Raw genomic sequence first — 14,227 nt, 5'->3', positions numbered from 1 at the left:
AATGAGAATTGAGAATCACTGCTCTACAGTGATGATTTGCAGAGCCAGATCACACAGCTGACATCCCTCCCATGTCACTCCAGGTCCTCTCTCCCTCCTGACGACAGGCGCTGCGTCAGCTGGACTGGGAGTCCGAGGATGTTGTAGGAATATCTCAAGCCTCTCTCTCTCTCTCTCTCTCTCTCTCTCTCTCTCTCTCTGCCTGGCGGAGATCTTAATAGTACTGAACAGACACACCAAAGAATACTGTAGGCATTGGCCAGACAGTGACACGCAAAGACGCACAATCAAGGACAGTTCCCATCGTATTGTGGGCTTTCTAAACGTCATAGGTGTCATCAACTGCATGCATGGGACCATCAGGGAGCAGAAGAGCAAATCCATAGAAATAGGAAACACAACATTCCATGAACATTCAACTGGAATGTGATGCAGACATGGCAAGCATTTGTACAAAGTTTAAATGCAATGAGCAATTGGCGAGTAGAACGAAGTTGCAATTAAGAAACGTATTTTTTGATATGAAAAAAATCTTCATTTCAGATTTTGGGAGTATATCTTATTGTGTTTGTATTCAATTAATGTCCCATGGGCAAGTTGCCAATTCAATCTTTGTGTGCTGCTGCCCTAAACAAAATTGAATTGAAGATGCACGGTACATAAAGGCATTGCCTCAGCAGAAAGACATGAAAAGGAGAAAAGTCAATGGCCTGATTTTCCACTATACCAAGGGAAGGACAAAGATGCCGAGGTGTTCAATAAACCTGTCCACAAGCAAAGGCACACCAAAAATCCTCAGTGTGTGCATTGAATAGTCCAAGTCTGACTAGGAACAGCTCCAGCATTCAGATCTGCAAAAGACCCACATAACAGTCTGAATCAGGCTGACAGTGATTTCTATTGTTTGTTCTATCTTTTTGTCACATGGAATGATGTGAAGTATGTGACAGCTGCATTTTTAGTTCATATATGTAGTGTACACCAGTGTACCAATGTACACCAAAAATCTACATGGAGAAATGAATTCTCTATTGCATCTTTTAATGATGTTTCGTTCTGAACATATAATAGGAGTAAGAATGTACAGCACATAAAGTACAAATGTAAAATGACTATGATTCTTCCATTTCCTGATTCCTCTCCAATGGGATTAGTTCTGAGAGCCAATGCAAACACTGCAAAGAGTACAACAATGTAAATCTAAAATATAATTAATGTAAGCTAACACAAATCAACCGAGAATACATTTCTTCTGTATGTGGCATCATGCCGTTCAATTTTTAATGGATATCTCATCACTGGAGTTTTAAGGCTTAGCATGGCCACTCTACACTTCAATACACCCCAACAGGACCAGTGCAAGAGATGGAATAAAGGACACAAAAGCATCCATATATGCCATTTTGAAAAATGAGATGCTCCCAATCTAGTGACACGTTACCTGAATTGAAAGGTATAGATACCAGATAAGAGACACCTTGAATAATCTGTTAAATGAAAGCCCGTCACTATCCTTGAGTGCTTGCTTTTAGTCTGCCAGGACTGCATGATGAGTGGGAGATTGCACCTTTGGTGAAATCTAATTGGCACTATTGAGCTACACATGATCCCAGAAAATGAATATGTACTTAATAAGTTTTAACATCCTATAATATACTGTAACCTTGCTTTGCTCTCCTCTGTACACCTGGCTGCCTCCCTGAAAATTAGAGCCTCGCTGTCAGTCTAAACTCCCTGTTTACAAAAGATTATCAACTAATTGAATCTATTTCAAATAGACCCAGGTCTGCTCTCCAGTATCTATCTAAATGAACCATAACCATAATTAATTGTGTCTTTGCCTATCTCTCCAAGACACATGTACAGTATGTATACAGCAGGCAAAAAAGCCCCCACTGGAGCAGGTAGGGGTTTGGCATTTTGCTAAATGATACTTTGGCAGTGATGGATGGACACATTAGCTGTCGCAGGGCTTGAACCTGTGACCCTCACTAACAAGGCCACCCTGCATCCCTTACCATAAGGGTGGCATAGCCACATAAACATCAAGTGTAACAGAGAAAGTGTTGAAAACAGCACAATTTTCTGTGCTGAGGATGAACATTTTAACTTGAATTTCAACTATCCTAAGCATCCTGAATACCTGCGATGACAACAGCGTGAGATGAGTGTGGAACCATCTGCTTCGCTGTCATGAAGAAACAGTAAAATAAACTCAGATTCAGTTCTGTTCAGTGATCAGAACCAGGTATGCAGCTGTCCCATGTGTCAGGCTGGAGCAAAATCATGAGGTGACTGGACAAATCCTGCAAGTTTTCACAACACATCCAGTTTTTCATGATTCTGTTTGAAAATGGAGGTTAACAAATCCGAGACCCTCGAAGCCACGGCTCGGAGCTCTTTCTTGTGGTAGGTAGGGGCACACAGGGACACAGAAGCATTTAGATTCAGGGAGTGGCCGAGAGGGGGAAGGTTGGCAGGCTGGCCGGTTGGCTGGCAGAGTGTGAGACAGGGGAACTGTTCTTTAATGTGGCTCCGCTACCTGCATGCCAATGAGCCTGACGGCCAAAGGGGCCTGTCAGATGAAAACCTAGCATCTCCCAAAAACGGTCTCCTTTTTTTGAAAATTCACAGAGAAACTGGCTGATTTTCTCATTGATGTCCCCTCCATTTTAAAAATGATAATGGGATCTAAATTGGTTTTATGGACCTTAGGGTTATGAAAATTACTCAGCATATAAAGGACTTTCGATTCAAGATAAAAGCAACAAATTCAGATTTACAAGGTCTCCATCCAACAACAGTGAAGGGCACAAGTCTGCACTAGTGTGAGCCTTCAACCTCTTAACACACACAGCTAAGATTTCAGAGAGCAAACACACAAGCACACAGGCTCACACATTTGCACACACCCACACACAAACACGTGCCTGTACGCAAGAATGTGCCTGCATGCGCACAAACACAGACACACACACGCACACACACACCAAAACATGGAACACAGCTGGCTATACAGCTGGCAAGTGTTTATCAACAAGCCAAGGTTGCAGGAAATCATATGACTGAAGCCTGCAGAGGGCCATCTCTATTCAAGGTAATCTCATGTTGTTGCAAGCATTACCTATATCAATAAGGTGTACTATCAGAGAATGACACTCATGTATCTGTGGGTTTATTTGTAAAGGCAGCATGCTCATACACCCCCATACATGCCTTCTGGCCTCCTCATAGTAAATGACAGTTCCAGCCTCCTCACAGTGAATCAGTTCAAATTATTACATATACACCTATACAGTATATAGACAGACTAGGTACACTTCGGTACACTTTGGCAGTTTTGGGCACTGTTAAAACTAAAGTTAAAACTACCTTAGCACTACATGCATAAATGCCAGCTGTGAGCATCTTTACAACACTGTCTAGACTACAAAGCCAGGATTGCCAACAATGGCACCCGACTACAGCAGATGACAACAAAGCTGAGCACTTGCTGTACAAACAAAACCACACAAAACAGACTCCACATTTTCAAATTTTGAAAAGCAACCTGAAATTAAACAATGAAAAATCAAATCACCAATAATAGCTCACTACTACAGCTAACGTTACTGATAACTTTAGCAAGGACTAGTACCGTGACGTGACATCCTTAACAAAATATTAAGCACACTAACAAAGAAGTTCAACAAGCAATATGCAAAAGCTAATTCAAACAATCTAAGTTACTTACCTGTTTCCAAAGAGCACCACTATAGTAATATGTTCTCACACTGTTAAAGCGCACCTTCTACTCATTTCGTCAAACAATCTAATGTTGTAAAATGGCACGACTTACCTTGTCAGGAAACCAGGAAACTTGAAATGAATCTTCCACTAGCTAGCAAACCACTTCTACAAGCAATTTGAGTGGTTGAGAGAAGTAATATGGAGTGGAACTGTACAGAAAAACAGCTGCAGCAGGAGCTTTAACTTATAGGCCATCAGCTGGTCTATAAAGGTTACTACCACAGGCATTTCAGACCTGCGCAGTTCAATAAGGACCTAATGAAAATCCTACAGTCTCTTAGCGACATCAGCACAAACTTTACAATCAAACCTTACCTTGCAGTATGTAGGCAGCCAACAGAGCGGCGTCTGATGTCTTGCACAGGAGGCGGCCATGGTACAGATCCCTCTTGATCTGCAGGAAGACTAGATATCTGTGGAATGGAACACAGACAAACACCGATTCAGGTCATTATCATATAGATAGGACTGATACCGACAAGGGCCTGTTTTCCTTTTCCTGACAAGACACGGTGGATATTTACAATTCAAGATGTCCCTTGTGCCATACAATTTTGAGGCATGGTTTATAAGTTATTTAGAGAGGGGCTGTGGAGAAGAAGGCTTGAGAATATTTGGTAAATGAGGGCCTGTGGACTGAGTGTTGTCTGATTGTTTGTGTGTGTGTGGTTGTGTGTGTGTATGTGCGTGTGTGTCTGTTCTTGCCGCTGGTCTAGAGACCCCAGAGACCAACATGTAGTTAGAGCAGCAGCAAAACTCACAAACACAGACAGATAGGCTTCTTCTGATCTGTCGTCTCCTCCCTTAATTGGGACCTCTTGCTTCCTGATAGTCACCCAGATAGTGAGTTCTCGCTTTGTTCTGCTACAGCATAAGCCTCCAGTGGCCCTGCCAGTTAAATTTATCCAAGTCATCCAGCCTCTCCCAGGTCACTTGAACCTTCATTTCACTGCAGTGCACTGGCTTCACCTGGTGCACTTTAACAGCATCTCTAATGAAAGGATGGAAAACAAGGCCTTTGGCCCCTCATGTCAGCATAACAAATACACTACTCTGTCTGGCCTCAGGAGTATTACACTGGACTTTGAACCACTTCATTTCCAGCAATTCTACTCACTAGAAAATTCCACTTATGATGAGAGAAAAAATCCTAAATAACTATATATGAATATGGTTTGGGTATCCTAGGCATCATTATCTACTAGGTATCATAAAATCAGACTCATCCACAATTCAAATCTGTGGATGGGGAACACTGCTGACTTAGTGCGGAAGACAAAAATACATTTGTATTTACAAGTCACAACGAAGCAACATTTTGAAAGCACCTTGCTTCCATAATTTGTTTAGAAGTCAGATCTTTAGCCATTACAAATGTGCTACAATACTTGGCTAGGTCTGTGCACTGAAATGTAAAATAAATGTAGCTCTGTAATGCAATATCTTATTTGGGTCTGGAGTCAGGCAGTACTGCTGAAATGCATTTGATTCTAATAACAGATTAAAATGTATGTACTTTGTTCAATTGCATTTACTATAAATCAATCAGATTAATGAATAACAGATTATTCAATAACAAAGTAATCTTTAGTTGCAGCCCTAGTTTGAATGCGGCTCACATCTTATGCTGCATTTCATCTCTTCTTTCCCATCTTTCCTGTTTCCTGATACCAAATGGATTCATGGATTCCACAGCTTAATTTTGATGTTTAAGGTATCACCATCTGCAAAAATAGTTATGATTTATCACTTGCTGTTAAGATATCTTGGACTGAGTTACACTACTATTCTGCTCATTCATTTATGATGTGGGAGGTATTTCTGGGAGATACACCCCAGGTGTTGTGCCTGAAACCTTGTATCTCAAATGAGATCTACATTACCCTTTATGTGCTGAGTAAACTGCACGACCCTAGAACCCTTTCAAACCCCATTAATAATTAATATAAGTTTAACAGGTAGAATTTGAGAAATGAATGCATGACTGCCAATCCAACAAGTTTTTTCTTCTAAGTTGCCATTTTGGACATACAAGGTTTTCATTAGACATAAGAGATATGGATTGTGTAGCCTAACTCGAGCTATAATCATTTTGAGAACTGACTGTGATTCATAATATGATTGCTGAATCGGGCTGAGGTCCATCGGGAGCCGCCAAATCTTCTGGCTGCATCCACTGCATCCAGAGAATGCGCCCATCTCAAATCTCCCACCCAGCGTTCATTTCATACGTCTGTGATTCTGCTTCTCTCCAAGCAGCAAAGCAATAAATAGTACAGTAGTATTAAGCACTGCTGCAAAAAGTCATAGAAGAGTTAGGGTGTGTGGGAATACACTGAGCCTTTTTATATTATGGTATGCAGGTGTTCCCTTCTTATGTGTGTATTTGTGTGTATGTTTATGTGTGCGTTTATGTTTGTATGTTCATTTGTGTGATTGTCTGTGTATGTGAAATGTTTTCATCTTGTAGTATCAGTGCCGTTTGCACAACTCATGTCAAAAATACCTTATTATTTTGAGCTAAATGGATTGAATTCAGATTTCTGTGCTAGCGCATTTCATTTGTGCAGCATGAAACCAAGTGGTCCCGACTTTAAGTTAGTGGAAGATGCACTGAAAAAATAATGTCAATAAAATGAAAAAAGAATTTATGTTATTGTTTAAAGCTATAATAATCCTAGTGTGTGTGTGTGTGTGTGTGCGTGTGCATGCATTTGTGTGTGAGTGTGTGAGTGTCAGAACAGATGGTGAAGCTCTCCATTGCTGGAGCTCTGTGCCATCAAGAAGAGCTGGAAAGTGAGTAAGAGATTTCACTGCATGGCAGCCGGCTGAGAGATGTGATTTATAGGGATCTCTGTGCTCAGTAGCTTCTCTGGCTTTACTCCTCACAGCAGTTTGTTTGGCTGTCAAGACTGCCACACACAATCCAGTAGCGGTGCAGAGCATCCTGACATTGCAGCTTATAAAAAAAGGGAATACTCAAATCCCCCCGCACACGGAATCACTGTCAGTTTCTTGATAATGTTATGAAATTGAAGTTGATATTAATATTAAAGCTGCATTGAGATTAAAAATAGGTTAGATTATTTTATAAGACGATATAGTCACTGGGTGATACCACCTTATTTTTTGAAGATGTTTATGGTAATTCTAGTTTATTATAGTGAATATAGTCAAGAGTGACAGGAATGATGGAAGAGACACAGGGTGATGACATGCAAAGGTTGTCAGACTCAAACTCACAACACATGAGCACATGTGATGCCCCCCCGCCCACCGAGCCATCTCAAAACCTTACCTGGTGATTTCTTCTTTCAGGGCAGCAGGGTCAGGTGGGTAAAACTTGACACGCAAACACATGGTGAATGGAGGCTGGGCTGGAGAAGGAAAACAAAGGTTTAAGATTTGATGCCATCACAATTTGTCACCACTTTTATTCTTGTACTTTAACCCATCTGGTTGACGTGATTTGTGTGTTTTCTATATTTTTTGTATATGTGTGTATTGCACCATGAGAGATAACAAAATTCTCCTCTTCAAGTGTTTATTGATCTGGGCAGATTTGGAAATAGTGGATAAAACCATGCAGTTAAAATAATGGGCAAAGATTAATCAGGGATGTTAAATGAAATACTTACATTTCATTTGTTTGGCAATTGACTTTGTAAACTCCAACCAATGCTGAAAGGGAGAGAAAGAGAAAAACATTTGATCGTAACACCGGCACTTTCGGAGCTGAATCCTTAGCTGCTAAACTGACAGTCTGAGGCCTGACTGCTCTGCAGCTGAGCGTGATGAGTTGTAGTCTGTAGCTGGGAGGCACACAAGGGCTACTCTCACTCTCCTTGCCTCCTGTTTATTTAGACTCACTCCCACCCAGCCACTCTACAGAGAAGAGATGAAAGAAAGCTGGTTGGAAGATAATCAAGAAAAGGCTGTTTTCTGTCAGTGCTAACCATCATGAGGAGAAACTGTCTCTAGTGAGTTGAGATAATGACAAGTGTTGACAATAGATGCACACTAATATGCTGACAGTACAATAGTTGTGCAATTACACCGATGTCATGTTGCATTTTTTAGCTTTTAATTATTCACTTCTTTGGTAACGCACATTCATACAGTTACACAGCGGGGAGCTTCCCAGTGAAAATACACTGAACAGATACACTGAAGCAGTTAGGAGTTACTGAGGCAGGGGAGACGGTTGCTTATTCACTTTTCCACTCAGACTTTCCTAGAGCACAATGCTATTTCACACAGCTGAAAATCTATTACAATTACAATAATTAAATATAGTGGGGTCCATGCCCATGGGGCAAATGATTTGACAGTGAGAATATAAGCTTGATTCATCATTATGGAAAAGCTCTACATCTCAACGATAGGCCAATTTGTCCTGATGATGGTGCTATTATTCAGCATAACCAAATGTGGTCTGACACACCTTGAGGCCAACAGGTATGTGACGTTTGGATGGTCTAACATTAAGCATTTAGAAATATGCCTCCCTTCCTGTGCTGTGAACTTCTTCTGTGTGTCATGGCCAAAATGCTGTGATACAAAGATGATGTAGGCAGCTGAAATGTGCGGTGTGTAAAATTTGGTAGTGATTTAAGGAAACTTTGTGGGAGAGATTTTAAAAAATAGTTGCTATTGGTTGGCATGATGGTGGCACAATGGAGCTTGACCAAATGTGGTTTGTCACAATGAAGTTTTGGTTGCTCTAGCATCAAGCATTTAGACTTCCTGTTTGCACATCCTCACCGTCAACTTCATTCATGTACCATGGTTTGTATTTTCAAAACTCTGGGTAATAGCTGTAATCTAAGAAGTCCATACATGCTGCGTGCAAACTTTCTTTGAGACTGGATCAGTGTTGCAATGGATTCGTCTGGAGCCAAGGAATCTGAGGAAACAAATCTTTTGATTCTATAGGCCTTATGGTTAAAGAGTGATTGGCCAAAATAGTCAATATAAAAAAAAAGTACTTAAAATTGATGCATACTCAAAATTAAGCACTCACACTTGGTCTGAAAAAAAAGCTTTTTATTATGACTTGACAATGTTCTCACACAGCTTTCACCTGTTCTCACGCCTCTCTGCTGTGAAGAAGGACAGCAGTTGGTTGACGGCTTCACTACTACAAAGAACCCACAAAGACAGTGGATAACCACTTCAAGCCTTGGAATCATTTGTAATCCAGTTCACAGTTCGAAAGTGCAAGATCAGCAACCGCTCAGTTCAAGCCATGCAAGGACTATATCCTTTTTTCACCTCTTTTTAGGGATATTCGCCAAAAAATTGATGATTTATTTATTGTTTGTTATGTATCACGTCGATTACCCTTAACGACTTAAACAACATTTTGAATCGCAGCCGGTTAGTCCAACCACGGAAATGACCATGAAATCGAAGTGGAGGGCTACAAGAAATGCCTCCACCACTTGATACGAATCCACTGGACTGGTGGAAAGACAACCAAGTAGGATTCCCAGGCTGACAACACTAACGCAGCAGTACCTCTGCACCCCGGGACCTCTGTCCCATCAGAGTGTGTCTTCTCTGCCGCTGGGCTGACGGTAAACAGACGGTTCGTATGTGGTGCGTTACTCTGCAGCATTTGGACATGCTGATCTTGATAAATAAAAACGTTATTTCAGTCGGACTAAGAGAATGCGAGATGAGAATGTGACAGGATTTTACGAGCCATTACTCCATCGCCTAATGTAGCCTCAGCCTACATAATAATATTCTTATTTTGTGCTTTATGATTAAAGCCTCCATTCTGCTTCACTATGCTTATCAGTGTGAGTCAAGCTTTTTGTTTGGAAAATGCTTTGATTTGAAGTGTGTGTGGTGTGGCATGTGTGTGTGTGTGTGTGTGGGCTTGTAACATGTTTGGGCCTAACGAACATCGATAATTGATCATTAACTCAGATTGTTAAATTGTGCATCCCTATCTTTGATTGATATTCATGATATTTCAGTCTCAGCATTTTGCATTCTTGTGCAATTGACCTGTAGGCCCACCCACCAGTCATGAATATTTATATCAGTAGAACAGAGAGACTCATTAGACCAGGAAGACCGAGCTTTAATCCACCTAACATCCTTTGAGAGAAGTATCTGGCTGTGCCTCTGTATCTGAGACTCCACTGGTAATCCCTGTCTGCTCTGCCTGCTGATCTACAGGCTCCAGCAGCCTGAATGACAGTGTAGAGGTGGTGAAGATTGGCTGGCACAAAGATAAAGGACACAGAGAGTTACAGACTAAGGAGGGCTTTTTTTTAAAGGAAGTGGCCACAGATGATTTCTTATCCTTGCATCAGCACAACGTTCCTCTGAGCTTTTTGATTTGCATTTGTTTATCATCTTTAAAAAAAACCCTGATAAAACCACACCGTCTCTGCGAACTAACGCAAAACATTTACCGTTTCAGCACAAACATGCAATTAGGAAAAGTTTCCTAGGAGGAGAAGTGTTGCTAATCGTTTCATGGTTCTCTTAAACCACACTGTGAATAAGATGATGGATTCTCAGAGATCCATTTATGGAAACAGCTACAGCAGCTGCCTTACTGTTATAAATAGCTTGTATTTTCAAAAAGTCAATTTCTCATAAAAAATGTCCTCATTCTTTGTTTGATACCCATGCATTGTTGATATTATTCAGTGTATTTGTGCCCTGAGGTTACAAAACTTAATCACCATAATAGAAGTCGCTAAAAGACTTCAATAACTTGTAAAGCAAACAAGTAAAAGCACATTATGTGTGTGGTTACTTTCATACACTGAGACCAGTGATTGTAAATGGTTCTTCCTCTTGTAGTAATCAATATATTCATTACTGTGATTTTACCTGTTTGCTTTACAAGTTAAAAACAAATATGCAACAAATGTCCAATATCCAGTATAAAGCTAACTTTACTCCAGTTTTTACGTGTGGAGAGAGCAATAGCGATAGCTGTCTTTGCTGGTAGCTGTCTTTTGTCCCTTGTGCAAACGCAACATGTCTTGTGGCTGCTTTGCATTTTGGTCTATTGAGGCTTGTGTCAGTGGAGAAATTGGTATCTCTTCCTCTTCTATGATGGATGATTGTTGAACCTTGGTGCAAAATCGTGAGTCTAAAGAAGCCCTTGCTCTTTGATTCTGAGGGCCTGACACCAAAACCTGATGTTTACCGTTAACCGAAAGAGAATTAAGGGAAATGAGAAAGAAAAGATGGATAGATGACAGAGGGAAACAAAACTATGAGTCATGGAGTGACAGAGTGACACATCACCGGCAGACACTCATCCAGTCCGATCGAATCCAATTCAGCTGAAATTTTGTTGGGCCTGATGTCAAAATAAGACTTACCCTCTGCTTGTCTGGGTCAACATATCTAATGCCAAAGTAGTCCTTCTCCAGCAGGTTGAGGTGGTGGCAGATGAGGTCAAATAGGTACTGGCCCTTGGCATCCCGCTGGAATAGAGAGAATGCGAGAGAATGTTTAATTTACTCCTTCTCATGGGATTCAAAAGACTTTAATACTGTACACTGTTGCATCAAAAGAAAGACTTTTGCATATATACCCAGTGTTGTAAATTATACATAACAGCAACTTTACTCCCTTTCACAGGACTCCACTGCTCCACTGCCCCTCCTATTTGCATATACACTGACACACTGAATTAATACACAGCGCTGAATGAATAGTGCAAAAATGCTAACATTGAGATCTTAACTCAGACGAAGATGCTGTAAGGCTCTTTGGATATATGTATTTCCCAGGTAAAGCAGAAAGTATGTCACAGATTATCAAATAGAAAAGAGGTTTGAAGTTTGAGGAAAAATATGGACATTGTCACATGAAAACGATTTTTCCTGCTCATCAGGAAGACCATTTTTCGGTCTTCTTCGGTTTGAGAAGCTGAAATTTCAATAACGGACACCAGAAAGTGTTTTAATATTTCACCAGCCCTCGGGGGAGATATCTGAGGGCTATCAAATATTCATACCCGGCAGCAGCCATCTGCGAAGGCTTTGAGAAATCTCAGCTGCAGAAAAAGACTTGGAGAAGTAGCGAGACAAGGTGTAGGTAGGGTGAATAGCTCGGGGAAAAAGAATGGAAGCATTTCCCATGCGGTGCAGTGCAGAAATCAGACACTGGCAAATATATTAACTGAATACTTTTTGTATTCTTAAAAAAGAGTCTTGATTTGTCTTGACTTGAAAATAAAGTGCCCACATTTTTGGGTTGCTAAGTAGTCTGGCAGGAAAAGTCAAACACCTCAATTAGTTAAAATATTTGAAACCAAATTCAGATATACTGTATTCTTGGCCATAACAGAAAGCTGTATCTGCCCCAAAAAGACCCAAAATATTTTCAATGGATTCTTTATTTGGGATTTTTTTTTTAAGTCATAATCAACAATAACAATTATTATAATTCTAACAATAAGATACACAGCAACAAGGCTGCAACTGAATACTGTAACTTGCAGAGACAAATACAACATCAGCCAGTAACTGGAGCTTTGGTTAATATTACATAGCAAGTAAAATTTAGCTCCGAACTGAGTCACTGCCATATTAAAATAGTTCCAGTCCCCTCAATCTTGCAGCTCTTACTACTACAGCTTGCTTTCGGGGCGGGTCGCCTTCCTGTTCTCGAAGAAGGGAGACCTGTGCTGCCTGCATAATAGGTGCCAGTGCTACCAATTTCAAAGCTTCACCCTTTCATTGGATGAAGGATAGCATTTCTGACATTGGAGTGGGTTTGAACGATTTCTCCAACTCTGTTAGGATGTAGCATTTCCTCTTTTAGAGATGAGACACGCTATAAAATACCCTACTCTGTCCTTTAGGACAGACACTGCATTCACAGAATATGACACAAAAATGCACAGTCAGAGAAAGACAAAGGCAGATATATGAGAACGGAAGGGGGAAAAAGAAGAGGGAAAGAGAAAACCAAATAGAGAGAGGGAAAAAAGAGAAGAGAGCCTGAGCAAGGAGAGAGAGAGAACAAGCAAGGCCAGAGAACGAGCAAGGCCAGTTGACACTGATTAATGCATCCCAATACAGCATGCCACAGCACAGCAAAGTAAAGCCGAAAACACACAGAAGTCGCGTATTATGATGCGCGTCATGCATTCGCCTAAACACCAATAGGAAGCAGCTTCCACTTCGCGCCGCATGCAAACTTTTCAGCTGTGCTACTGTAAACAACACTGCGCTGAAATACAACGCCATGGGTAAGTAGCAATTGTTTTTTTATTGCTGGTAAAATCCAACTTTCAGAAGCAGAAGCAGGCTGTATTGCAATTTTGTATTTAATGTACCTTTACAATGAATAGCCCTGTTTCAGCACCATGGACAGCTCATGACCTGTTCACAATGAACGCAACTATAAAATAGCCTAATGAAAATCAAAAGAATTGACATCTTTGCTTTGGAATAGTAGCCTCTGAACTGCGTCTACAATTTTCATCTTTAAGCAAGACGGACACAGCCAAGAGTCCGGCCTGGAGAGCGAGAGGGAGACAGAAATGCCAATCAGCTGTAAAAGAACAGGTAGGATGCATATGGACTTAGGAGTGGTTTCATTTAATAATAGCAGCCTAAATATAATAAGAACAATGGTGTTTCTGCTAGTTTTTTCTTTCAGCAGTTGTGTGCATGTGTGTGTGTGCGTGTGTGTGTGTGTGTGACTGTGTGTGTGTTTGTGTGTGGGGGGAGGGAGTATGTGTTTTGGCCTTAAGGAAAATAGTTGCTCCATATATCAACATGGAGATATGATATAAAGCCCATGTACCATTTAAGACAATGTGTGGATCCCTGTGATGAAGCCCCTCCACACTTCTGCTCTGCTCGATACCAAAACACACCTCAGGTGACAGGTGGCAGAGACTTAGACTGGGACAACATTAATTCTGATTTGAGTTAGCCTAAGGACTCTCTTTGGATGCAGATGAAACCTGTGCTCTTCTGGCTCAACCTGCACTTACTGTCATTCCTGGGGCCGTGTTCTGAGTGTTGCAACAGTTCAACAATACAACAGAATCTGACTTTTTATTACGTTCACTCCTTGCATAACGATCATACATTCTCTACTCCTGCAACTACTGAGATCATACATTCTCTACTCCTGCAACTACTGAAGAGGTGACCTTGGCCAAGATGCATAACCTCCAAGAGCAGCTGCTCAGTGGCCAACAGTACTGATTGTTGTTGGACTGGCCATTCTGGCCTAAACTGTACCCAATAACTTTGTGAACTACAGTATACCACCAAAGGGGTATATGCCTGAATTATTCTAGTAAGGCTGAAAATGCTAATAATTTACTTCTGATAATAGTATTTTTCAAGAATGGTTTTGAACCAAACCAAAGCAATGACTATGTTTACATGGACAGCAATATTACTATTAGCCTTATTCTAAATAAAACAATATT

General features: G+C 40.8%; 1 protein-coding gene across 2 annotated transcripts in view; it reads right to left on the bottom strand.

The window, feature by feature from the left end:
• The window catches only part of LOC139920944 (FERM domain-containing protein 5), an 86,562-nt gene that overhangs the window by 13,480 nt on the left and 58,855 nt on the right, over positions 1 to 14,227 (bottom strand). The window contains exons 2-5 of one of the 2 annotated variants that reach the window (XM_078282831.1): positions 11,148 to 11,252; positions 7,428 to 7,470; positions 7,088 to 7,166; positions 4,105 to 4,202 (exon numbers count right to left, since the gene is read on the bottom strand). In XM_078282831.1, coding sequence (XP_078138957.1) covers positions 4,105 to 4,202; positions 7,088 to 7,166; positions 7,428 to 7,470; positions 11,148 to 11,252 — 325 coding nt within the window. The remainder of the gene's footprint in view (positions 1 to 4,104; positions 4,203 to 7,087; positions 7,167 to 7,427; positions 7,471 to 11,147; positions 11,253 to 14,227) is intronic. The other variant, XM_078282832.1, reaches the window with a different exon arrangement.

This window comes from Centroberyx gerrardi, chromosome 1, assembly GCF_048128805.1.
Source record: "Centroberyx gerrardi isolate f3 chromosome 1, fCenGer3.hap1.cur.20231027, whole genome shotgun sequence".
Classification (NCBI taxonomy): Eukaryota; Metazoa; Chordata; class Actinopteri; order Beryciformes; family Berycidae; genus Centroberyx; species Centroberyx gerrardi.
Note: the sequence above shows the minus strand (reverse complement) of the source record. Positions and strands in the feature narration are given on the sequence as shown.